At 36.5% G+C, this 26867-nt stretch overlaps 1 protein-coding gene across 1 annotated transcript in view; it reads right to left on the reverse strand.

Moving 5' to 3' along the window:
- Positions 1–26867, reverse strand: part of LOC117403813 (cilia- and flagella-associated protein 299) — a 156034-nt gene that overhangs the window by 15138 nt on the left and 114029 nt on the right. Inside the window, exon 4 of the mRNA XM_058989722.1 lies at positions 9654–9796. Within this exon, the coding sequence (XP_058845705.1) occupies positions 9654–9796 (143 nt within the window). The remainder of the gene's footprint in view (positions 1–9653; positions 9797–26867) is intronic.

Raw genomic sequence — 26867 nt, forward strand, 5'->3', positions numbered from 1 at the left:
ATAATAATAATAATAATAATAATAATAATAACAGGAAGTATGTGGTAGGCTCACCGTGTGTAATAAGAGAATGACTACCTCGATTATTGGACACAAACCAGTCGGGCTGAAAGCGAGTCGACAATTTATTACAAAGGTATAAATATCAAACATTGAAAAGTTTTGTCAGTCTTTTCCTCTCTTTTGAATTGACTCCATGGATATCCGTGCTTTGTGATACAAACATATCATGCACTGAGCTGAACTGAGGCCCTGTCCAAAGTCAATTTGGAACTCGTGCTTATATGTAAGACTTCTGATTTTCGGTTTTAACTGATAAAACCAGATAAAACACCCCCGATACAAAAAAAATGAAATCGGTGGTTAGCCAATAAACACTGGAAAATACCGGAAAAACTGTGGAAATGGTTAATCAATTCACGCTGAGTTTACCCTTTTCCCATTAAATATAAATAAATAACATTTAAATAAAACCTATTACAAAAATAATAATAAAAACATTTCCCAGTGCTGCTGGGCAACGTCCCGCCTTCCTGACTTGCATCTATCATCGATTCGTTCTAAATACTTTAAACCCGCCCCAACTACTGAGTGACAGCACATTCATACATTTCTATTGGAGACTCCGCTTGCAAAATTTAAAACAAGATTACAATCAGAATGGAGGCTTGTTAGCAGGATTTAAAGCTGTATTACAGTTAAGATACGGAGGATTTAAAACAGAATTGTGGTGAAATGTACAAAAATGCCTACACACAAAAACCCCAGAAGAATGTGCTCGTGACCATAGGGATTTCATTGTGGAAGACAGCAAAGGAAAGAAGGTACAACTTAAGTGTGCAAGTACTGCCGAGTTACTACTATACATATTTTGACAGAAAAAAAACCCTCAAGCATTTTGGAAAGTAACCGAAAACATTAATTTCATACAGTATATCAAAAATGAAAGCCCCGAAAAAAACGATTTATATAAAACTAAAAAATAGCGAAAAATAAGCACAGCAAAATACAATGAATAAAACCCGAAAAACAGAAGCCCTACTTATATGATTGTATTGGAGGTATACCTTTCTTGTATATAAAGTTTTTTTGGATCAAAAAACATTCATAATCTTAATTTTTTCACTGCAGATTGGTGCCGAAACCCGGGATTCCTGAAAAGCAACCCATAACAATGTTTCATGGTGTGTGGTTTCAGATTCGTCAGCGTCATTAACTCATCCGGTGAGTCCGTTTTTGAATAATAACACATAATAATGAAGGGTAAGAGAAAGGCAAAGAATTAGTGAGTCGAGATACTCACAGTAGAATCTCTCAGCGGAGAGATCTCATGGTAGGGAGAGAGAGTCATATAGTAATTACAGGAATCCACAGACAAAATAAAAGAATAAGTAAAGAAAAAAGAATAGGGGCAAATTGTAAATCTTGGTGTGGAGCCAGGTGACATCAAAATCTCAACCGTAAGACCCACTGAGGCAACAGAGTCACGTGAATTGAAATCCTTGGTGTGTGAGGCCTACGGGCAATACAGATAAGCTTTTGCCCAGGATTGATATACAAGACTCGGTCGCTGAGAGGCCCTCTTGTGGCACTTCCGAGTATTATATACAAGGGAAAATAATCAAATTAAAATGGGCAATAATATATCATATGTAGAACAAGCGCCAACCAAATTGAATCAAACACTAAAAGAAATGAGAAAAAAAAGGATTGTATCCATTTGAGTGTAAAACCGAACAGGAATTAAACACATGGTGGAAGGAATCTGGCAGTAAAATCAATGATGACAAAACATATAATAGATAACAGCTATAATATGTATTTTCAAAAGTAGAGTAATGGTAATTTTGAGAATTTGTTTATTAATGATTGTTTAGTTCATGCCTGAGCTGAGCAGGGAGATAACATTTTCTATGAATGGAAAACAAATAATAAAAAAATAATATTGAAACAGAAATTCAGAACTACGAAGTATCGAGTTATGTTACTAGCACCGAACTGCCTTCATGTTGAAGTACGTCGTTTTGTGTGTTTGTCTTGGGGCATTTAACTATGTGTGAATTGTATGTGTGTGCGGGAATGCGTAAACTGTGTTTACAAATTAGTAGAGCGTTTGGCAGCTATTAGACTCTGAGATAGAGACAGAATCTGTTTACAGTTTGACAGTGGAAGCCAGTTTCTGTTTAGGAATAATAAAAAAATAAAAAAAACATTGAACGATACTCATCTTATCAGCCAATTTGCTACTGATGCTGCAAAGGTGGCACTAAAATATATTGCAGATAACAGTTAAAATTAATTACTATCTGGTTTCACAAATGACAACTTAAAAGGATTTGAAAAACATGTTTAATATATGTTATAAGCTACGGCAAAATACGAAGAAAAGAAGGGAGCTATTATCTGTTATAGGAGCGATTCTTAGCTGAATGCTGTTTTAGAGACAGAGCTGGGTGGAGCCAGCAGCAAGCACTGGCTGCAGGAAAAATAAAAAATGATTGAGAATGCGTGGTTTTAAAACTGCTAATGCTATAGGCAGATAAACTTTAACATGGAGAGAGAGAGGGGGCTGCGGAATATACATATCAAATGTAAAATTAAAATGAAATTGATTCAAATGGGCAGTAATAGGGTAATTACTGTAACAATGAATATGTACTTAAATGAACCCCTAGCTGTGAAACAAAGCTAAATTGTGAGTGGTTTACTTTGCAGACTGCCTCTGGATTAATTAATAGATTAATTGTGTAAGGTCCAGTATGCTCAAGGAAAGTGATGGGTGTGTGTTGATGATGCTGGATGTGTTTTTTTGTGATTTAGAACTGAGCAAGAATATTATGGGGATTGAATTGATACACGTTGGAGATACCTGGAAATATAGAAATTGATAAAAGGTTGTCAATTTTATAAGAATATATTGGAAATTTACTATTGTAAATCCATCATCAACCGCATATAAGACTATCAATTTTGGAGCTTAGGAGTGACAGAACAAGCTACATGAATTTTAAGAATGCATTTAAAAAGAGGTAGAATGCTTAAAAAAGGAAATAATTGGCCTCACACCATTCCAATAATTTTGGCCAAAATACGGGCCACACCCTCCAGATCAACAGGGTTCAGCCCACATGAAACTATGACAGGAAGAATAATGATGCTACCAATAGATCATAATCCAACTGACCTGGTAGGCGTTCAAATAAAACAAAACCAAATTGAGTACTTGGCACAGGTGCAGAACAGATTAGCACAGCTCAAAATTGAAGCTGGTATTAATAATACAAGCTGAAAATGACCGCAAATATACAACAATTAAAGACTGAAATTAAAGTAGGAGATAGCATAGCGACCAGGGTTTTTATACCAAAGAGACCCCTCACCCCAAAAATGCACGGTCCATACACGGTAACCGACAAGGTCAATGTGTGCGTGGGAGTAATTATCATAAAATAAATCATAAAATAAATAAAATGGTATCACATTTCACAAGTGGAAAGTTATAAAAACTGCATAGCAGTATATACTACACTCGATCTCTCTCTCTACACAGAATAACGGAAGCCAGATGGGACCCTCCTACAACCATGGTGAAGAAGACACAGTGCATTAAACAAAGACAACATGTACAATTGCAGTTCAAACGTGCACTGGGACCACAGGCATGGCCAAAAGGCTTTCAACTTATGTCCTGTGGCTGGAGTCATGGAGACCCATATGAAAACCTGAGCACATCTTTCAATGGAGAAAAGGAGAACAAGAGAATAATAAGAGTCATCTTATACTAAACGAATCAAGCATGAACTTTGACCTCCATGCTTTTTGCCTCCACAGTTGTAAACAATGACACTAAACAGTATACCCGAGTTAGAGGTAGGGCTATGGTCCAATAATGATGCTCTAAACAGTACAGTATGAAGGAACATATGAGGAGCGACAATGCCAGCCACCAAAAGAATGGTTGGCTAACACCTATTTCTTGAAAAATAATGAAAAATTGTATGTAGAGGAAATACTATAACATGAGCAGTCAAAATTGTAAATTGTACTCCTGCAAAAATGACCAACAAAGGGAGTGTCCAAAAGTGCACCCCCTACTGGAGGAAGACATTATTAGTCCAGATTGTAAAACTGTTTTGAATAATGTAAATATGGTATTCACATGTTATGTTTAATCTTACTGTTATGTTTGATCAGCTTTGCAAGCCTCATACCAATATCAGACAGTTGTTACAAAGAAAGGATAGTGGTATGGTGCACAAAGCATGATGTTCTGAAACTAATACACATGTGGTATGCCAATGTCCTGCAGTCACCCCAATTAATACAAACATAACCACTCACCTAGTATCTGTAATGTTTGCTTAAAAGGCAGAGGCCAGATTTGATATTGGTAAAGGTAATTGTATACATCAGACCCCAAATTTACGCTAAGAAGTTTGTATAAATGACATTGCAAGCATCTGAAATGTTTGTAGTTAATAACTGTCGATATCATTTGATGGACTTAATCCAATGTGGATTGCAAAAAGCATGTTGTGAAGTTCAACCCGATGGAGCAGTAGCCCACTTTCTATTGTCTCATTTAATTGATGACTTTAATAGGCCACACATGCAATTAATATAAAATAGTAAGAGAAGGGGGGCTCCCGAGTGGCGCATCCAGTAAAGGCGCTCCACGTGGAGTGCAAGATGCGCTCTATAGCCTGGACGTCGCGAGTTCAAGTCCAGGCTATTCCACAGCCGACCGTGGACGGGAGCTCCCAGGGGGCGGCACACAATTGGCCGAGTGTCGCCCGGGGGTTGGGAGGGTAAGTTCGCCAGGGTGTCCTCGGCTCACCGCGCACCAGCGACCCCTACAGTCTAGCCGGGCACCTGCGGGCCTGCCTGTAAGCTGCCCGAGAGCTGCGTTGTCCTCCGACACTGTAGCTCTTGGGTGGCTGCATGGTGATTCCGCAGTGTGAAAAAAAGCGGTCGGCTGATGGCACACGTTTCGGAGGACAGTGTATGTTCGTCTTCGCACTCCCGAGTCAGCACAGGGGTGGTAGCGGTGAGCAGAGCTTAAAAAATAATTGGCCATTCCAAATACGGAGAAAATAATAAAAAATAATTGGCAACGTCTAAATTTATAAGAAAAAAAAAAGAAATAGTAAGAGAAAAGGAACACATAGCCACAAATACTAAAATGCATGACAAGTTGTTTTAGATGCCTGATTAAAGCACAACATGGTCTAACATTTTCACACATGATTGACTATTGTTTCTATATCATGGACTACTGACCGGAAATTTAAATGCGCCAACCCTGAAGTTTTCATGCAGGTAAGTATATAAAGGCTATAAATGACAAATCAACGTTTTTAATATATTTGCACACTACTGTACATTTGAGTGTATCATAATCTCGGGCTATATGAAGGCTCTGTCCAGCACTCTGCCTGTATGTAACCTCCTCCTGCGACTACTATCCTTTCTCTACATAAAAAAACATATACAGGTTAATTGATGCATAAGACAATCAAGTGTACCCTAAACATATTATGTAATTATTGGATTACCTCCAAAACTTTTCAAGCAATAACAACATTTCCCCTTTTAATTTGTTTTGCTATTTGCACTCAAGAGTTGGATTTGAAAAAGGGCTCTCCAGGTGTCCCAAGGAATAAACAAATACATACGAGTAATTAAATAAAGTTGGTTTACAAAAATAAAAATAAAACTGCTTACCAGTGTTAATATAAAATGGACAAGCGCTGCAAATAGTTATTTTTAAAATCAATAAAAATGTACAGCAGTGTAAATATTTGTTCAGCAGTGGCTGACTTTTTGACACACAGGTGCAGAGATTTGGCAAAAAAATAAGTAAAACAAAAATACATCAGAAACGCAGTGAAAAGTATTTCATATTTACCCACAAAATAACAAACATCTTGCAAATAGTCTTGGTGTAAAAACTGGTTCACATAATCTGTGTTAGCAATATGTTGTTTTCTCAAGCTCAATCACACATTATATCTATAAGCATGGAGTATCAATTACCTGGACTTAGCCATATTTTCTTTTACGTACATGTATAAAAATATGATTTATACATTAGACAACACAATATACATGTTTATGTAATTGGAATTTGTTGTGTGGATGTTTAGTTTCACAGATTAAGCTCTAGCATTTTGTACGTGTCTTGTCCCTGCTACTTCAATCACCTACCATGCACAGCCGCGTGTAAACTGTGTCCACAGTGCTAACAACTTGGGGTGTAACTAGTTGCTCAAGCAAGCTGATTACTGTAGGTGTAGAGCCAGCTTTGGATAAGGAGTTTCACAGTCTCAATGCGCAAGAGCTAACAGTTCTTTAATCCACTGACTGCAAATTAAATAGCGGAACAACCAACTATTCAACAAGGCAGTGTATAGAGGCTCATTTCAATAAAACACATTTTCTTTTCAGTTATTGTTTACAATCACCAAATATTCTTACTAATCCCGATATGTCATATTATCAGAATTGTAGTATATATTGGAAAATATATAATTATATACAGTATATGGCTTCAATGTTAAAATGATCAGTGCACTGTTTCTTACCAGCTTGTTCTTGTCTCTTGAGGAAAGCAATATTTTTGGGTGTGTTAATGTAGTAATGAATGCCTTTGATCTATTAAATGTTCACAGTGGTGCATGACTGATGATAAGGGAGTGCATACATTATCCCATAGCCTCAGGAGGACCCTTCTATACCATATTTCAAAGCGATCAGAATCAGAACATTAATGAGCTACGTTACCCTTTCATGTCTGTCCATCACATACATGTGTTTGGGAGGCAGCATCTGCAGCCTCTTAAAAGGAAACCACAATTACAAGTCACCTTTTGCTGAAATATGCAAAGATTACTGGCCTACTCAAAATGAATTTGCATATGTCATCTTATTAAACAGAGTCTTATATTTGTGTTGGGTTTCATGAAGATCAAGGCCATACATGCTGATAACAGGAGAAACTATGAAACTGTATAGAGGCGTCAGAACCAAAAGTGTAAAAAGGTCATATGACTTACTGAAATGAAGAAATGAAAGACCATTGGTACTGTATGTAAGCATTGAATTGCCAGTGAGGGACATTTAATTTTTCCTACAGTTCTATAGTGTAGCAAGGAAAATATACAAAAGCTAAATATATTGAAAATAAAAATTACTTCCACATATGCTTTCAAAGACATGTTATCTGGTCTCTATCTTAGAGTACATACCCAGCCTATAATAGAACAAAATTAAACCACTCCAACACTTGGAAAGACTCCAGAATTAAACTAAAAGACTGTGACTTCTTAGGACTCGAGTTAATGACACTTAACCACCACTGTATAAATTATACACTCCTTGTTTTTATAAATGCTACAAGATGAAAATGTTACTTTCAGGAATTAGCTTAGTACTACTTAACAAGTCAGATTTTAAAGTGGTATTCAACAGCTTCATATATATATAAATAGTCCAATAGTCATTGGTTAATAAGAAATACACACCTTGGTTTACCAGCTAATAAAGATTTTTGCAACCATCTGCTAAACTAAAAAAAGCAGCATTGTTTTTCTTTAATGGATCTCTTACATCTGCTTGCTCAATTGAAATTTACAAGTGCATGGGGATTAAAAACAATTCTAGTAAAGCAGGTTCTTTAAAACAAGTTGCAGTGCATTAAAGAAGCATCTTGAGGGTGCTTGCATTTTGGTCCACTAGCAGCAGACAGCTCTCGATCCCTACAGGCTTGACGACTGCATTACATTTTGAGTTGGAAACAGTCTTGTTGATTTGGGTCTCACAACAGGAATATTTGTTTTCTCCATGAATTGCCCTGTAGTTAACAATAGCTTTGTGGCGTAGTGGTGGACGGTCAAGGCTGGTCAGACACGAAACTTCAGTTTAAAGCTCCTTGGCACACTTTAATCACAAATAAACGGTTTAAACAAAACTCTTTCTTCAAACAAACTATCACAATTAACCAAATCAACACCAAAGCTACGGCTATCACAGTGTTTAACTCTTTCCATTTTCTCCTCTTTCTCACTCACTCTGTTCAGGCTTAGCAAACCGTCTTCATTGAACTATCCTCCATGTGCCCCCCCCCCCCCCCCACCACCATGTGGCTGTGTAAAAGTGGCCATCTGCCCTTTACACCTGAGCCCAAGATTGCCAGCCACTCACTATTTTTTCCACTCACTGTACGAAAATCTTGGGAGTGTTTGGTTCCAAAATACATCACAGCATCCTTTATATAGATCAAATACCAGCATCCACCGTATATTGCATTGCCTTCTTTGTAATAAAATATGCGACCTTCATTGTGCCTGAAGCTCCTGCAATTTGACACTTAACAGATTGTTGCATTGTATAATATAACAAAAAATTGAAAGCAAACCAAACGCAGCCGAATTTACTTGTTTTGTTTTGTGATTTTGTTTGGTTTCCTTTGCCATGAAAAAGATCTGTTGACTAATAGGTTTGGAAGTTGTACTAACATGATCCCTTTGGCTCTTGGAAAGGGTTATGACAGTATTATACTGGCACAGATTACGCAATTTCGTGCTGCGTGAATGGGTATTTAAAAAAATAATAATTGAAACGTCTCTGAGACGGCTCAGTAGTGGCATTTTGCGCGAAAGGGGTATGAGACTTGTCAGTCTGGCATGTATCAGTGTACCATCTGAGTACTAAAACTCTTATTTTAGAAGACCATAATTAGAGAGCATAGGTCTGCCTCTCCATCTTTAAAACTCTGGACCTACTAGGGAAAAGATAAAGATTTTTAGAAACGAACAATATAAATTCCACACACAAGTAACAGTTTTACAGTGACCAATATGTCTTGAGATGGCAAAAATGATTTGTATTCTTCTTCCGTGGATAATTTTCCTTCTTTTTTTCCCACTTTTGCATATCAGTGTTCAATTTTGTGTTTACTTGTGAAAATCTACATTGAATTCCACTGTATGTGTCCCACCAGTCCTATGATACTCTGTGAACAATGTACAAGTCTACACTTCATATTGTTTGGGAAGTTTGATTTAAAAGCATATGAATGCTCCAAAGAGGATAAATATTGCAATAGCAGTACATAAGCATGGTATTTAAGAATACATGTACAAATATGAGGGTTAATAAACTTTATGCATCTCCATTGCAGACTAAACAATAAGTTTAATTATTTCATAATTTTATGGTTTTAAAAGTGTGTCACTCCAGTAAGACACCTCTTACAATGCCAAAGTTCACACAAATGAGAAATATGAATAAAACTACCAAGACTAGAAACAATCATATGATGAAGTGAAAACGCTGAATAAATGCAGTTTTTGGTAGACATATGGATTTAAAGAACACCTAACATATACATTTCTTATACTGACCATAAGATTTATAATCACTACACATTATCCAGCTGGTAGTTTGACATTTTATATAAATTTGGAGAAAAAAAAAAAAAGTGAATCCACTCCTGTTTGTAGATATGTATTTATTTGATGTAAGAATGTAATATTATTATACTAGAAGTATGCTGGAAATATATAGTGTACGGTACCCTAAAAAGATTTTAGCATGTCTTGGTGAAATGCGTTTAACAAAGCAAGGCAGAATAACTAATGCAATAAGAGTACCTTAGATCAGTTGGTCTCGGCAGAAGTCTCTTTTTTCCATAGAAATATGGTTCAAATTCTTCTGTTTTAAGTCTGTGGGCGTAGTCTATATATCCTGATATTTCTTGCCCATGAGAATTCCGGTCCCTTATGAAAATGATGGACTGCAAAAAAACAAGAAGAGATACTGTGTAAATAATCAAATATACATTATTTAAAAAAAAAAAAACTGGGTTGAAAATCAAGCTTTTTAAATTGCTTTATCATCTTTAAACACCACTGGCACTGGTCAAAACTGAGCATATCAAACCTATAAACATGGACTGATCTTTGGTGTAAGTGTGATAACAAAGATAAGACCTTTACGGTTTAAGTTCCTTGTAAAAACGATCTCTCCACTCTAGGGCTTGTTTAGTCTAAATAAGTCTAAAGCAATGTGTGCAAATAACATGTTTTGGCTTTACTTGTCACCTGTGAATGATCTTACTCACAATTGACTAAACTGAAGAGATCCCTGCAGATCATTAAAGCTGATGATATCACACTGGTTTTATTTTCACAAGTTCTGCCACCTGTATATTTTCTTACTTTTGAAGGGATAAAGTGAGACAGCAGACACTCTGAAGCTCAAAGGAAGAGGGCTCTTCTTTATATCTCTTAAACAGATGCTATCAGGTTCAAAGCTGGCTGCTGGCCCAATAAGCTATAGTATCTGCAGCTTCTGTACCCTTGCGCCAACTCCAAAATAAATCAGTCAGGTGAAAACAAAGAGTTACAGTTGGAGAAGAGACGCATGCAGATCAGCTTTCTAGCTATGATATCAAACCTTACAGCCCCCTGACCACAGAACTGAACAGAGGAAAGCTAACTCCATTCACAGTTTTAACTATGACAAGTGTAATCCTCATTAAATATGTTGTAAAGCCTTAAACATCTGCACTGATTTCCTTTGAAACCACAGTGATCTACAATCTTTTAACATGACTATACAGTATGTAACAGCACGTGTACCACACCTGGAAAGGAAACCATCAAACAACAACAGGATCTATATTATAATGACTTGGTGTAATGCTGAAAGAAATTCATGTATTAGGAAAAATTATACAATAAATACTAAAAGAAATCTGATCGACAAGCTGTATTTACACCACACGAAAACAACATTTTGATCATGTATAGCCGAACACAAGTGTATACTGTCTACGCTGGCGCAGTAGCTTAACGGGTAACAGTATATCTAGTTGCATCATGTTCAAGCTAGTGTGCAACTAAAGATTGTAAAAACAGTGAAGCTTTAGATTCTACCATAAAGTGTGCTCTTTGTCACCCTGGTGGAATACCAGACAATTGGGCATACATGTACGTTTTCAAGTATATTGTATAAATATATTGGGGGAAAAAAGTATAAATCAGTACAGAATGCATATTTCACAGGGGCAAGTATGAGAAGCAACAGAATCCATGTTTGCCTTTCTTTTCCAAGTGTCAGTTTCACTCTCCGACACACTAACTATCCCCTATTTAGTACTTTTCTGGCAACTTCGATCTATCCCAGAGCTGGGTGGTATGTCTAAATTTTTGCTTGCAGTCCCAGAATCAGCGTCTTCATTCTTTGCTGTCAGGTGGTAGCAGGTGCATCATAATAAAAGTCAGTAGATGCACCTATTATACTCACTCGAGAGTTCCCCCGAGCTAATGTGTGTTTTTATGTGTTATATTGTATTCCCCCAGTATGCAAACACATGCACAATTCATTTAAAAAATACAACAACATGTCTAAAATGTGTTTGAGATACTGTACAAAAAGCAACAAGAAACCTCCAAAAAGAGAACCTCATACAGTGCCATAGCATACCAAAAAAAAAAAAAAAGCTCCTGTAAACGAAAATAAATACAACCAGAATACCCAGTTTCCTTCTAAAATCGGACTAGGAAACAAAATATTGCCAAAATATACTACTAGTAGGCCCGACTTCCGCCCCCCACAAAATATACGCAAAGTTTAGTATGCTGGTTTATTACAGCCCATTACTGTATTTTCCATATGACTATGAATGAAATCTGAATGAAATTAATGTACCGATAGAGAGCAGCAACAACACAATCACACATGCAAAACTAATTTAATGTTTTCAATACATGCATAGTACAAGAAACTACCTTGAATTGTAACATTATTGTTTTAATAGAAAACAATACTTACAACCCCACTGTGACAGGGCGCAAGCACTGTTCCAGTTTGGCAGGGACAGGGTTAATACTAACCCTGCTAAATACATGTGCAGACTGTGGCTGGGACTTGATTAATTAACAATCAATTAATCTCAGCCACACGTGTATATAAGGAGCACACTCTGCACTGGTGGGAGACAAACCCAGGGCAAGGATCAGAGCACAACAAGCAAACAAAGGACTACCATGCTCCTCTTGCTTCATGGACTGACTGCAGGTAACTACCCTCAGAACAACAACAGAGATGATTACCTGCCAGCCTAGCCTCTACAGCTGGGTCTGCTTACAAGCATCACAGTTGTATATTGCCTCTACCTGGGAAGTCATGTATGTAGTTGTGCCTTATTTAAAAAACACAGTACTCTTTATTTTGTGAACAGTTTTATTTTTTGTTTCTTGTAAATAAATATGCTTTTACCTGCAATTCCTTAGTCTCTGCCTGATATTTGTACAGCTCTTAAAAGCTGCACCACACTGCTGCCCTGCCACACCCACATTTGAATTAAAACAACAAACTCTGAAAAACACTCCCAGTATCTTTCAGTATATCATGGCAGCAAGAATAAAACAGAACCCCATTTAACTTTTTTTTTTCTTTTCATAAATGTCTATTGTTGTTTTTTTTTTAGGGCTACAACATTATATTAACTGTAGCTTTGACTAACATACGTGTAAACTAGACATTATCTTTTATATTTTATTTTGCCTCGGCTATATTTATCCTTTTACTCACAACTGTGGTCGAGACCAGATGTCTTGAAAATGCACCTGTGAATAAACAATTAACAAATGTTTATAACAAACATGATTTTAAAGAACTTCTATTGATACCAGGGAGTTTAGAAAAAAGCTAGCCCTGGTGTCATTTTCCTACGTTGATAAGGTGGCTGTATTTAAATGACAGGTTGCTTTTATTGCGGTGAGCAGGTATATCTTGATTCCAGCAGTCTGTTGAAAACAAGTCAGTGTTTTTTCAAGATGCACTTTGATAGCTGGAATGTTATTTCTGGGATGTAAAACACAGCATGGAAATATTTTCAGGTTAGGTAAAATTGTTTATAATTGAAAAAGAATGGCTGTACAACACTATGAAGTATGGATATATTTATAAAATGGACACATTGACATTGTCTTGAGGGTAGTTTGTGAATGCTCCTTGCGTGTAGGATGGATGGCACACACAAATTCTGCTCAAACCACACATTAAAAATTGCAAATTTGCCATCATGACAGTGGTAATGTTGATGTGGTTTCTGAAGATGACTACATTATTGTAATTATTATTATTTATTTCTTAGCAGACACCCTTATCCAGGGCGACTTACAATTGTTACAAGATATCACATTATTTTTACATACAATTACATTATTTTCTTTACACATTATTTTTACATACAATTACCCATTTATACAGTTGGGTTTTTACTGGAGCAATCTAGGTAAAGTACCTTGCTCAAGGGTACAGCAGCAGTGTCCTCACCAGGGATTGAACCCACGACCCTCTGGTCAAGAGTCCAGAGCCCTAACCGCTACTCCACACTGCTGCTCATAGTGCTAATTAGCACAACCAAAGCATCAGAATACATTTAAAAGAGAACAGGCATTATATTTTAATCGCTGATTTTCTCTGTAGATATATGGCAAACATTTTGCACAGTTATTCTACCATATAGCTTCAGTTTGTCAGAGTGAGTAAAAAAAAAAAAGAAAAAGACGGAAAAGATTTGGTGTAAGTTGAGCCTAAGCCCTCAGAACTGTAGTTTCTTACACAACTAATGCATCCACACATATTTGAAATACAGGTGAAAATTGTATGAATGGTCATCAAACTGTACACCAAATTGAATAGAATCATTGAATAACATGAAACTGGAGACTAAAATCATATTTTCTTTCTGTAGGGAAAAGGGCTCACGCGGTTGAATATATTGCTTCAAATACAGAGTACCGGAGACGCAAGGGCAGATTTTCCATTCTGGGGTGCTGTATGTTATCAGCTGGGCTGGCAGTGCTTCAGGGTCCTCCCTCCTGCAGTAGTACCCTATCAGATAATCACTGTGTTTCAAGAGTGTTGGGGCCTCCCAGTGCCCCAGATCCCACGAACAGTAATGCACTGTCAGGGACCTTGCAGGTGTCTCTGGGTGTCAGCTGACCTGTTTATTACTGGTGTGCTACGCTAAGGGAGGCAGCCTGGGCCACCACTAAAAACTGTGTAAATCTGTTGGGGTAATGTACAGCAGGACTGTTTGAGGTTGAAGTCTTTTGGCAGGACTGCCCCAGTTCCTCTTTAGGTGTTCCTTTTAAGAAGAAGAAATGGCTGCTTGTTTGACTTGGAAATTACTTCACACACAGCAAGGCCTGTGTACTAGATTCAGCGGGGAAAGCCAGATGTGCTGCTTATTTAGGACCTAACAGAATTACACTTCATCTCCAGTTTATAAACAGAAAGAGGCTGGTTAAGGAAACCATCAGAGGCAGCTAACCGTGAATTTAATAACCCAGGAAAGATAAGACTTTCGAAGCTAAAGCATGTAAACAGAAAGTAAAGTCTGTATGTAAAGAAACGATGGACACGAGTCACAGTCATAGTGAACAAGGCCCACTTTGTTTAATCTAATCCAAAGCTGTAATGCTCTTTTGTTATGTAGGGATCAAAATAGACGGTGATCTCCCCACTGCAATAGCAACCTCAACATATCCTCCCCTGTACTCTACACTTTTGATTATATAAACACAGCATTCTGTTAGCCTGTTTGATTGCACCTGCACAATGCCTGTTTGGTGACAGCATTGAGTCTGCCAGGACAATATTTTTTCAAATCTCATTTAATGTTCTGACCTTGGCATTTTTGCATATGTGGTTCAAATTAGTACTAAAAGTAAACTAGTTAAAACTTTTTTTTATCAACATCAATTAAGAAAATTTAGTATAGTATTAATTGTTTTATGCATTATTTAAGTTAATTAAGTTAAGGAGGCTGTGTGGTCCAGTGGTTAAAGAAACAGACTTATAACCAGAAGGTCCCCGGTTCAAATCCCACCTCAGCCACTGACACATTGTGTGACCCTGAGCAAGTCACTTCACCTCCTTGTGCTCTGTCTTTCGGGTGAGACGTAGTTGTAAGTGACTCTGCAGCTGATGCATAGTTCACACACCCTAGTCTCTGTAAGTCGCCTTGGATAAAGGCTAAATAAACAAATAATAATAAAAGTTCAACATTATTTAACCAGCAATTTCATCATTGTAAATTGTCTATGGGATAACTGCTTTTTGGACATGGAAGATCCCATATATTCAAAGACCATGAATGACTTTGATGGCTGGCCATCCTGAAACCCTCATATAAATATGTACAAATAAAATCCAAAAGTATCTTCAAAGAGGCTGTAATAAAGGGTACTTCAAGTGAAATCCATTATGATAAGATCACATCTCAACTTATTTCAGTAGTGATTATAATCATTTGCAGTGCACACACAATACACATGGATAAAATAGACTAAACTTAGAAAATACACATCATCTCTGACTGAAAAATGAGAATGTGCACCAACAACTCCCACATTGTGTTTTTTTGGTACAGAGTAACCCAAAAGCTAAAGCATAAACATGATCAAAGATGTACAAACACATACCAAGAAAATTATAATAAAGGCTCAATATGATAGATTCTGAAGATATAAAAAGGAAAACAGTATAAATTAGAAGTTTGTGAACAGAAAATAATGGCTCCTAGTCAGCCATGTTTTGATTAGCATTGTCAGTTGTATTAAACCCTGAGATGACACATTTATACATTTTATTATTTGCTTGTGCATATGTGTGTAATGAAGAAGAAAATAAATAATCATCGCTTATAATTACAGGGTGTGCCACATGTGCCAAAACCGTAGGACTTAACCATCCTGTAAGACAATATGCTGTACACACTGGTTTAAATGTATATACCTCATGTTTATGCATATTTAGATGAAAGTTATTTTGCAAACAGTTTAAAACCTCAAACCTCAAATGCCCTCAGCTTACTCTTAAAATTCAAAATATGTTATATCGACGTTAGGGTGAAAAATTTATAAAATGCACAGGATGAAATATTACGTAGAAAGCTGTGATCTATTTTGGGTATAGACAAGTATACAACAACAAATAAAAAAATCATTTTATATTTGGTCTGGTACAGGTATTTTACAAGATTATTTTCCTTTTGGCATCAAACCATTGGTTGTTAGTTTCCTGTTAGAAATAACAACAAGAAATAGACAAAAAAAAAAGACAAGAAAATGCCCCAAGGGAAGTTACGCCTGATATAGCGAAGGCTATTTCTAATAAACAGTTTGTTTTCCAGTACTCTGCTACTTTGATTTAACTGCTATGGATAATTTCCCTGTCTTCTGGTTACAGGGCAAACTTACAGGGCATATGCCGTAACAGCTTTTGCAGCATTAAGAATGTAAACCATCAGTGAAAGTTCTTAAAATTTCTCTTTTCTTAAAAAAAAAAAAAAAAAAAAAGTATTGTACCCAATTAATTTACCCCCGATTTTCTCCCCAATTTAGAATGTCATACTATTTTCCTCCTCACCGCAGCAATTCCCCACACCTCAGAAGAACTGAAGGTTCAGTGGGTGTCCTCCAAACCCACGCGAGCTACCGGCCTCTGGGGGACAAAGGCCAGCTCTGCAGGTGTCTGACTGAGCGCACTAGGTGCCTGGCCAGTAGTGTCAGCTATAGAGCGATGAGGAGAAATAGTACCTGCCGGTTTTGCCTCCCTAACCCGTAGGAGGGCCACAGCCAATGGGCCACTCCCTCCAGAATCCCCAGCGAAGACTGGTGACTTCCAACAGCCACACCAGGCTGCAGTGCTTTAACCAGTCGAGTCGCTCAGGGGCCCTTTACCACGTCTGCTTGATCATTAAAAGCATGTTATTTTCTCATATATGATACACAAATATGATTAAATGGTGTTTTTAATGTTTTAAAAACAGTTTGTCTATTTAATGACCATCTGTCAAGCGTGTTTGTTAAAGAGTACATGCATTCTTTTTTTTAAAATATAAACAATGTTACAACAAAAAGGTTTTCCTGCTGTGTTTCACCATGCTGTGTAGCTTTCCAAAGTACGAGACCCGCCTACTGCAGGGTTACCGAGGTAAATCTTTTGTGTATTTTTTTTTTTATATTAAAAAAAAAAAACTGAAATAAAATTCCAGTCATCAAAGTGGTACTTGAAATAACACAACTTGTTTTCAGAAGTAGCTGCGAGAGCGGGCCTGTGCCTACAAACTAAAGACTGCAGCGGCATCAAGATTTACCTGCTCACCTCGATAGAAGTTACCTGTAATTCAAACACTGCCACCGGAGAACGACAGTTTTTTTCTACAAATAAATAGATACTTTTTTCAGAGTTGGAATTATATTATAGTTTCAAATTCACTGCAGCTTTAAAGTCTATATTCTTTTTTTTTTTTTTAATTACCAATTTTGGTTTGAGTTCATGAAAGCTTAGAGATACTGTACGCGTTTGCTTTTATCAATTTATCAATGCAAAGGGAATCAAATACTGTAGTGTGAAACACTGCAATACAAAGAAGCTTCCAAATTAGATGCATGTTTGCGTTCTGTAAGGAATAAAGAGTCTAAAGATAAACTGTTGGAATTGGAACTGCAGGAGAACAATCAAGCTGGTCCCAGTTACAGATTTTATACACAAAAGTGACCAAACATAGGCACATCTTCTCTTGCACTGCTGCTGTAATCAGTTTAAAAATGACTTTGGCTTTAAAATTACTTGTGGGAAAGAAAATATAGGTTTAGTATAAAACATCTGTAGAAAGTAAGCAACACGCATTGCCATATTTAATTGAGAGATAGCCTATATTGTTTACAGTTTGTGAGGAAAAGCTAAAATTGCACATACAAGCCTAAATAAATGAATTAAAGCAATGGCAATGTTACACTAAATGAAGGTAAACTGTTTTTTTTACCTTCCAAGCTTATAAAACGCTCACTTTAGAGTTTAACTTAGATGTGGATTTTTCTGAGCACTGTTTTTTTTTTTGTTTGTTTGTTTGTTTAAATCGCATTTTAATTAATGAAATCAAGTTTGCTGATCATGACACATTTTAACTGTTTTAGAGAGGATTAGAAGTTTATACTAATATCATGTTTATAAACATAATTTAAGAGAGTCCTGACAGTTTTGTGAAAAGGGCCAAATATACTTGATATTGATTCTTAACCCAATATAAACTAAAAGGTGTTCGTCAGGTGATTACATAGTCTTCTGTTGGACAATGTTGGCAAAGATGCATGGCAATCTATTAAGAAGTTCCCATTCAGAATGATAGACAGCTGACAGGTTTAGGACAAAGGACCTGTTTGTTTCTAAATTCACTCCCTTCTTGTTTAAATATAAATGATTTTTAGCAGCTCTTTCGTACAGAGCATCAACATATTTCATTTGTTAGTAGGCTGTAATTAAAATTAAAAAAAAACAAAAAAAAACATACCATTATTATTTATTTCTTAGCAGCCCTTATCCAGGGCGACTTACAATTGTTACAAGATATCACATTATACATATTATACATTATTTCACATTATACAGATATCACATTATTTTTTACATACAATTACCCATTTATACAGTTGGGTTTTTACTGGAGAAATCTAGGTAAAGTACCTTGCTCAAGGGTACAGCAGCAGTGTCCCCCACAAGGGACTGCAGCTTGTGTTAATCAACAGAATAATAGACAACCCACTTTAAGATGAAGGACAGCTACGATTGAACCAAATCGCTTACCTGTTTGCAGTCTTTTTTAAACATGCTACTTTAAAATAATAGTATATTTGTTTGTCATATTTAAACCTTAATAAATTCCCATGACCTAAAAGAAGAGCACAGTCTTTCAAATCTTTACATGGCACTTTCCAGTCTGGTAAGATTTGTATGTTCCTGTGATTAAGACGACAGTATGCTGGTATAACATTCCAATAGGATGAAGGCAACCTGCTTCGACCTTGGTGTAAATGAAGGGTTATCTGGTATGCTGTCTGCTTACAATTAAAATACATTTAAAACCCATTAAAAGGAATAAAGCACCAACAGCCATAATTCAGTGGCTCATAACAGTAACACCACTGCTGTAACTAACCCCCACTATTATTAGCTGTTCTCTTTTTGGATCACATGTATTCCAAAATAAAATGTACACAATTTGTGCACATGTGGGGAAATAAAAAGTTGTTAATGTTGTTAAAAGCAGTAACAAACTCAATTCAAATTCTGAATTTTTCTTTACTTTTTTTTAGTTTTATTTCCCTTTCACAAAATGGTGTGAATTTCATTTTGATGTAAAGACCTTGATAAATCTGGCCTGTTGTGTCTTAACATGTTTTTTTTAAAATATTTTTTTATTATTTATATCCCACAATTCATCTGATTCAAGCCACTGCCAACATCACCAGGTGGTCCAGCACCAAGTAAGCAAAACAGGGATGTTTTTGACAGAGATCCTTTGTGGTGTTTATAAGATTGATTTCCAATGGTGCTGCATGGAATGAATGACAGTGGCTAGCCATTGTTCTTGTAAAGAACTAACACATACTGAGGGACTTTATCTTTCTTGGAGATCTAATATGTGAGGTTAGATGGCTTCTTGGTTCTATGATCAAGATAAAAAAGTTATCAAAAGACATTGCAAGTGTAAAAGTACAGATGCCGATTGTCTCAACTCAGGAAAGGCGTTAGAAAAGTAATGAAGACGTCATATGGTTCTGGAAAGCGATGAGGCAGGTGTCCTCTGTATTACCTTTATGTTAATGCACACACACTGACAAACCTGCAGATATAATTTCAGATGTAGGTATCTGGCCAGAAGACAATGTTATTTTTAAGAATGAGCCTTGATGTACTGTTGTTGTCAGCCAACTAATTCTGCAAAACCTGAGCTGGTGTGTGATGCTTAGGGTAAAGCATTTGTTGCTTGTTTTACCCCATTTAATATGTTGGTTCTACTCAATACATAATCGCTCTTCAAAAAAATGCACATTATTATAATGTGAAAGCTCTCGGCCAAGTGCATTGGTACCCCAAAATATTACTATAATTATTATTCCTTATTTCTTAGCAGACGCCCTTATCCAGGACGACTTACAATTGTTACAAGATATTACATTATTTTTTTACATACAATTACCCATTTATACAGTTGGGTTTTTACTGGAGCAATCTAGGTAAAGTACCTTGGTTACAACAGCAGCGTCCCCCACCTGGGATTGAACCCACGACCCTCCGGTCAAGAGTCCAGTGCCCTAACCACTACTCCACACTGCTGCTAAAGAATAACCATAGACAAAGTTGTTTTAAATCTGGAGTTTTAAAGAACGGTTCTAGTTTACTTCTCATTAACACAAATTTACAGAAAGGGAAAAAATGGACTGCTTTATTTTTATATTGATAATTACAGCAGAAGTTGATTTATGTGAATTCATAATCTGTGAAGTTACAATACACCCAAGAGGTCCCAGCACAGTCGGAGCTACGAATCTCCAGCTATAATCTTTATTTATAAAACAGAATGTTTGGATGCTGCACGCTGATTGGCTGTTGAGGATTTTTTACCATGCAGTTAACAGTACATCTGTTTTATAAGCGGGATAACACTCCAGGGCTTGCATGTTGTGTTGCATAGGGCTTTGTTGGTTGAACCAACCTAACTATAGCTGTATTTTAATGCAACACAACGCACGCCCTGTCGTGTGTTATCCCTTAATTTACAAGCTGTTGTGTGAGTGCAATACACAAAAACTCCCGAGCAAAGAATACACTTTAGGCACTCCAAAAGTATATATGACAGATTTAGAATTTTCTTTTTTTTTTTAACTTGGAGATATTCTCCATGTAGCATTTTCTTCCTGCTTCTGTAGCTCAGTGTTTAAGGTCTCAAATGTTGTGTTTGCAATGGGATCTATAAACTATGCTGCCGCTTCCTTTCTGTAATTATGTAACCTTTCCATGGACCACCTGAAGAGAGCCGGCAGACCACCAGTGGTCCGTGGACCACAGATTGGCCACTGGCCTAGATTATCACTCCCTCAAAGAGACAAACATTTAACAAGACCTATAATAATAATAATAATAATAATAATTGCAGTCATACCAATGTACCACCTATAATAATAATTGCAGTGTTGCCAATGTACTACCAAAGCAGCGAGCAGTTCATTTTACCCCAAACATACAAAGGTGACTGACAAATTGCATCACATTGCACTTTTCAAACTGCCCCCCCCCCCCACCCCCCAATTTACAACGATCATGCAAAGAAAAAAAAAAGAAAGGAATGTCCCAGGACTGGAACAATTTGCTTAACTTGATTATTTATGACCCGCAATGCAGGTAACTGAATTGCACTGTATTATAATTTAATGAACACCTGATCGCAGTCATTGTTATTTATTATTATTATTTGTTTATTTAGCAGATGCCTTTATCCAAAGCAACTTACAGAGACTAGGGTGTGTGAACTATACATCAGCTGCAGAGTCACTTACAATTACATCTCACCCGAAAGACAGAGCACAAGGAGGTTAAGTGACTTGCTCAGGGTCACACAATGAGTCAGTGGCTGAGGTGGGATTTGAACCAGGGACCTCCTAGTTACAAGCCCGTTTTTTTATCCACTGGACAACACCGCCTCATTCTGGGAGAATGAAATAAATGAAGCATCTTATCTATTTGTCCATCTTCCACTATCAGGTAGAACGTGCTTCATAGAATGATTAATTAACAGCATAGTGTTTTCTTTTCATTTAAAAACAATAGGACCTGACATTTTCAGAAATGTGTAATCCAGGTGGTCCTTTTGGTTTGAAAATTACACATGCATTTACTTAAGATTTATTCTTTTTTTCAAACAGATGTCTGTAATTTATTTAAGACCATAATCACGTATTACTGTACTATTCATAAATTCTGCCAAGTGTCATAAAAATTAAAACTATCAACAATTAACTGCTGGTTATAAATCAGTATGTAACGGGACAAGTAGTAAGATTGTGTCCCAGATAAAGCCCCACCTTCGACTTTCAGAAGCCAAGGAAAACATTCACAAACAAAAGCCTTCCAATTTTCTTTAATCCCTTTTGGCAAAGCCTGCACTCTCTAGGTGCTCCTTTTGAATAGAAAGACACTACTATACATTCTGTTTGCTGTGATTTGGAAATTACCTTTACGTTTACCACCTCAAATGCAGCTTAGAGAGCCGGTAGCATAATTAAATCATCATAGTGCTTTAAATACATTCATTTTCTTTACACAAGTCTGCCCCCACACAGATCTTTACAGAAGTATATGTTTCTTATGGATCAACAACTTGTTAATTGATTGCGTACATGTGAAATTAACATTGCTGGATGCGGGAAAAAAAATAAAAATAAAAAAAATAATTCTATTTGCACAGCCACTTAAGACAAAACTTGGGTCTAAGGTTGTGTATCTAAAGTTTCAATAATTAAGATAAAGAACCTTGAATTACATTTTTAACATGCACTATTTTTTTTTTTTTTAAGAATCCCAAACATTCCTTCCTGCAAAGTCTCTGCTGGCCAAAGATCACAACAGGATGAAGAATTTCATAGTACAACTTGCCAAAAACATTTTTTTTATTATTATTATTAATTTGAGAGTGCAGTCGATGAGATGAGATTACATGGTGATTATCACAATTTCACAGCTGTGAAAATAACGCTCATGTGGGTGTGTAAAATATTTAGCATTATAGGTATTAGAACAATGAACACATCTACCATATCGATAGTTACCATGAATGTCAGCGGTTCTGCTAAGCCAGTTTTTCTCTGTAGGCGATTTATACATTGAGGGTGCAAGGGAATCTTTAATATCCCTACACCTTCTAAAACAACATTTCAGTGAAGTTGTGGATCATATTCTAACATTTTCCAATGTTTTCCAAGTCGTTTAATGAAATAGTGCACAAACAAGATTATAAACAGAAGAATGAGACATGTAATGCCACAGGGTGAGGCATGAGCAAGATTAACATTGAAACACCCATTAGAGCAATCCATTAGAAATAACCAATTATCAAAGCTTCCAGAAACACATTTGTAACCTTTTTGGTATATCCTGATAGTGTCCTGACTAGAAACTTGAATTGTAGCCTGCATTCCCCCCTTTTCATATAGGGGTGTCTGTTATAGCCAAGTCGTTTCTTAACATTTTACTTTAACAAGAGTAGAAATCTGTTTTCATTCCAGCTTGAGGTACTTTCACTATTGTGGCGTTGCTCTTGTTCACCATCTTTAAACGTGGCATATACGTTTGGAGACAATGCTGTCAAAAGTGGCAAAGAATTACATAGGGAGTATAGAGAGGACTTTGGTGTCCAGTGCTGCCAATCCAGCACATTTAAAGAGCTAGTTGGCAGGGACATATTGTGTTGTGCCAGTTATTTAATTTGCTTTTCAATCATGTTTACAGGCAGACCTGTATCAAAGGTGGAAGGCTACTCTCATCTGTACTGACTAGTACAGGTGTTCTCTCAATGACTTCCATGGAAGCAACATACTGTAAATACAACCCCTACAACAACATCCTCTTTTTTCTTTTTCTAACCATCTTCAAATGAAGTGTACTTTTTCTAAACTATGATCTTAAAGCAACTATCACAGGGGAATTATAATGCTTGCAACTGTCAATTTCAAGATTTTATTTACTGCAGCTCACAGCGCCACTGTCTTGGAAGAATATGTATTTTTACAGCGATGGTCTGAGTATATCTTTGCTATTCAGCAGATTTGCTCGATTCTATGTCTTTGCAGATGAGCTCCTGTCCCTCCTGCTGTATCCAGTGGCATCTGGGAACGATCAAAGTAAATGGTGTACATAAGGACCAAAAAAAAAATAATCAGACCACTGTTTAGGAGGTCTTATGTTGCCGCTTCAGAAGTCATTGGAAGACAAACACCCATCCTAAGACATATTCCAGTCTTTGATACAGACCTACGTGTGGATAAAATTTTAAAGTGCAAGTTGACAGGATGCAAACATTGTAACAAAAAAATGACAAAAACACAAATTAAAGAGCCACAGCAGTAATTAGGAGTAATTATAACACAGTATGTTTGTATCTCTACCAACTGACTCCTTAATGAAGACCAAAAGAACATACATATCCTGCCACAGCTGTAAATTCAAAAATCAGAAACTTGACAACCAGAGGCCGGTTTTTCAAAACTTTTAATCAGGATAACAGTGATCCAGATTTTAAGACTATATTTTGCGATTGACATTACTTTTATCTGGATGTTTTTTTTTTTCAGAAAATGTCACGGATTATGAAATCCGTTTCTTTTTTAAAGTAATTTTGATCATAAAATATAGGATTACAAAGTCAGGATCACTGTTATCCAGTTTTAAATTTTGAAAAATCGGCCCCTGGACATTCATCAACATCCATGTAAAAATGTAAATATGACATACAGACATCTTGATATACTGTGATACTCAATAATGTGTTCTAAAGAATGTCCTTAGCAAGTTCCCTCTCAATTGTAGAAGTAAAAGTACATAAAGGTAATAATGTCACAAGGAGACTGACAGCTTCCATATTACCACAGAGTCTGATAAACTCTGTATATGTCTTGCTAAAGAATGTCTTCATGTTCAGAACAAATGGACTGGGGAGTTATCTGGATATAGTTACTTGCATCCCCAGCAAGTTGAAACGTATACATTATTTCTGAGGGTCTAAGGATCACAATCCAGTTTCCTGATGTAGCATTTGTTCACACAGGCACTTACATTGTTTGGTCTTGATCAGACCACCAGGTGGGGACACACCCTACCACAGGGTGGAGTGAATGTTAATCACAGCAGGAAAACAGAATAATTGCCTGAATTACAGAAGGAATGACTTTCAAGGGCAAGCTTGGACAGACTTATGTGAAACCGGCTTTATCTTCCTGCTATGCAAAACTGTGTACTGGTGATAGAAAGAAACGAGGTCCTGAAACTTGTTTTACATTATGCCATGTCCAACTTATCGAAAATAACTCTAGTGATGAGGTTACATCACTGCAGGTAAGTAATACTACTGGTAAAGAGTAACAGAACCAGCACCCTGTGGTGTTTGAAAATGCTCTTGTGTCCCATTACATGTCAATGTGCTATATTTTTTAAACACAATCCAAATTGTTTTGAGATTTTAATAAACCAGCATTGGAATGAAACTGAAACATTTTCTAATGAAATCTCTCTTAAGAGCATTCAACATGAGAAAGATAATTTGGATCCCACAATAGCCATGCTTTTAAATCAGAGCATTCAAAGCATCCATGTTGAAAAGTGTACTGTATCACTGCAATATGTACAACATGGGATAAAATCCTGAGTTACACACCCTTTAACTCTAATTTGAAACCTTACAATGCGTTTATCATAATGCATATGAAAAACTCTTTGGAAAAATTGAAAGTACATTTGCTGGTGATGTTAAAGGATTTTTTTTTAGTTTTTTTTTTTTATACAGTACTATCAATATTTAATTTCTTGCCTGTTCAATATCCTATTATTTGTGCTTTGTGTGATTCTCTATTGTTGTTTCAGCTAATATCATTATTTGCCATACTTATTCCAGGATAAATTGCTTCTAAAAAGAAGCCTTATTCAGGCTACTTTGATACAAGGCCTTTCTCATGCCAAACCCTTTAAAGATTGAAGGAAATGTTGTAGTTTTTCATCTTTCCACTGATTATTTTTTAAATCCTTGCTAATAGGGGACAAAGAAAGCTCAAAGCTTAATTGTGTAATCAGCAGCAAGGGCACAGTTGAGATATCTTTCTTGTTCCAAATGGGACTTTATTATTAGCATCATTACTGAAACATGCAAACTGCATTATAAACTGTTACAGTATGTCTGTATAGAAATGTTATTATTATTGGAACAAGGTTAATCTGTGAGAGCTCTTTAAGGAGACAACACTACACCTACTGTAAAACGTATTAAAATAATTGTACATGCCTGTCTTTGTGAAGTTTATATTTATTAAACCAGAAGTGTAAAAATATTTGGTGGTAAAATGAACCCAACGGATGTTTTTGCTGGCAGCAGGCTCTTTATGGCATCTGTACCACTCATTGTTGAGCAGGAACAGCTGAGCATTTCAGTGTTTTATTTCTTTAGTGGTGACAAAGAGACATCCAGTACCCAGCGATTAATTGGATTATGTCGGCTTTCCACTTCCCACCCAGATCAATTGGTGCTTGAGCTATTCACTTATCACCCTGAAGGGACGATGGTTTGAAACCCATAAATACCATAATCTAGCCCTTTCCAGTCATTTATCCATGCTGGAAGAGGTATTTAAATTGATCCTAATCCTACACTTCAGAGTTTTACTTGCAGATCACAACATAGCCAAGCCTTTGTAACAAAGTACTACAGACAAAGACAAAAGAAACCCATCTTGTGATCCTAAAATACACAATGCATACAAAACTGTAGTGGGGTGCCAGGTTTATCCCATGGGTGAGGCTGACCTGAGTCAAGAGAGCAGCAGTCACAGGTGGGATCATAAAGACATCCTTGCTTGTGGGGTTTAAACTGCTTCCCACCCTAAATCCGCGATTCTTCTCCTAAGTATACAGCTTTTGTTCCTGGTAAGATTATTTTGTTATTTAGTTTTTCCTTAAAAATACTGTACAAAAAACATGCAGAACATTACAGTCTAAGGATAGAGCACTGTGTGTCGAGCACAAAATTAATAAATGCTTGAAGGAAAAGACACTTATTTACAGAATCAGACATGTAGATCAAGGTTTTATTTACTTGAGCTTGTAGGCTACAAACTGTGCTTTCACATTGAAACCGGGGTGATGTGTTACAGTATATTCCTATTTACAATATTCTTAAAAATATAGTATGCAGTATCTAAGAAGACAAAAAAGAAAATTGGGCAGTCAGGGACAAATGTATT

The sequence above is a fragment of the Acipenser ruthenus genome, chromosome 2 (assembly GCF_902713425.1).
Source record: "Acipenser ruthenus chromosome 2, fAciRut3.2 maternal haplotype, whole genome shotgun sequence".
Taxonomy (NCBI): Eukaryota; Metazoa; Chordata; class Actinopteri; order Acipenseriformes; family Acipenseridae; genus Acipenser; species Acipenser ruthenus.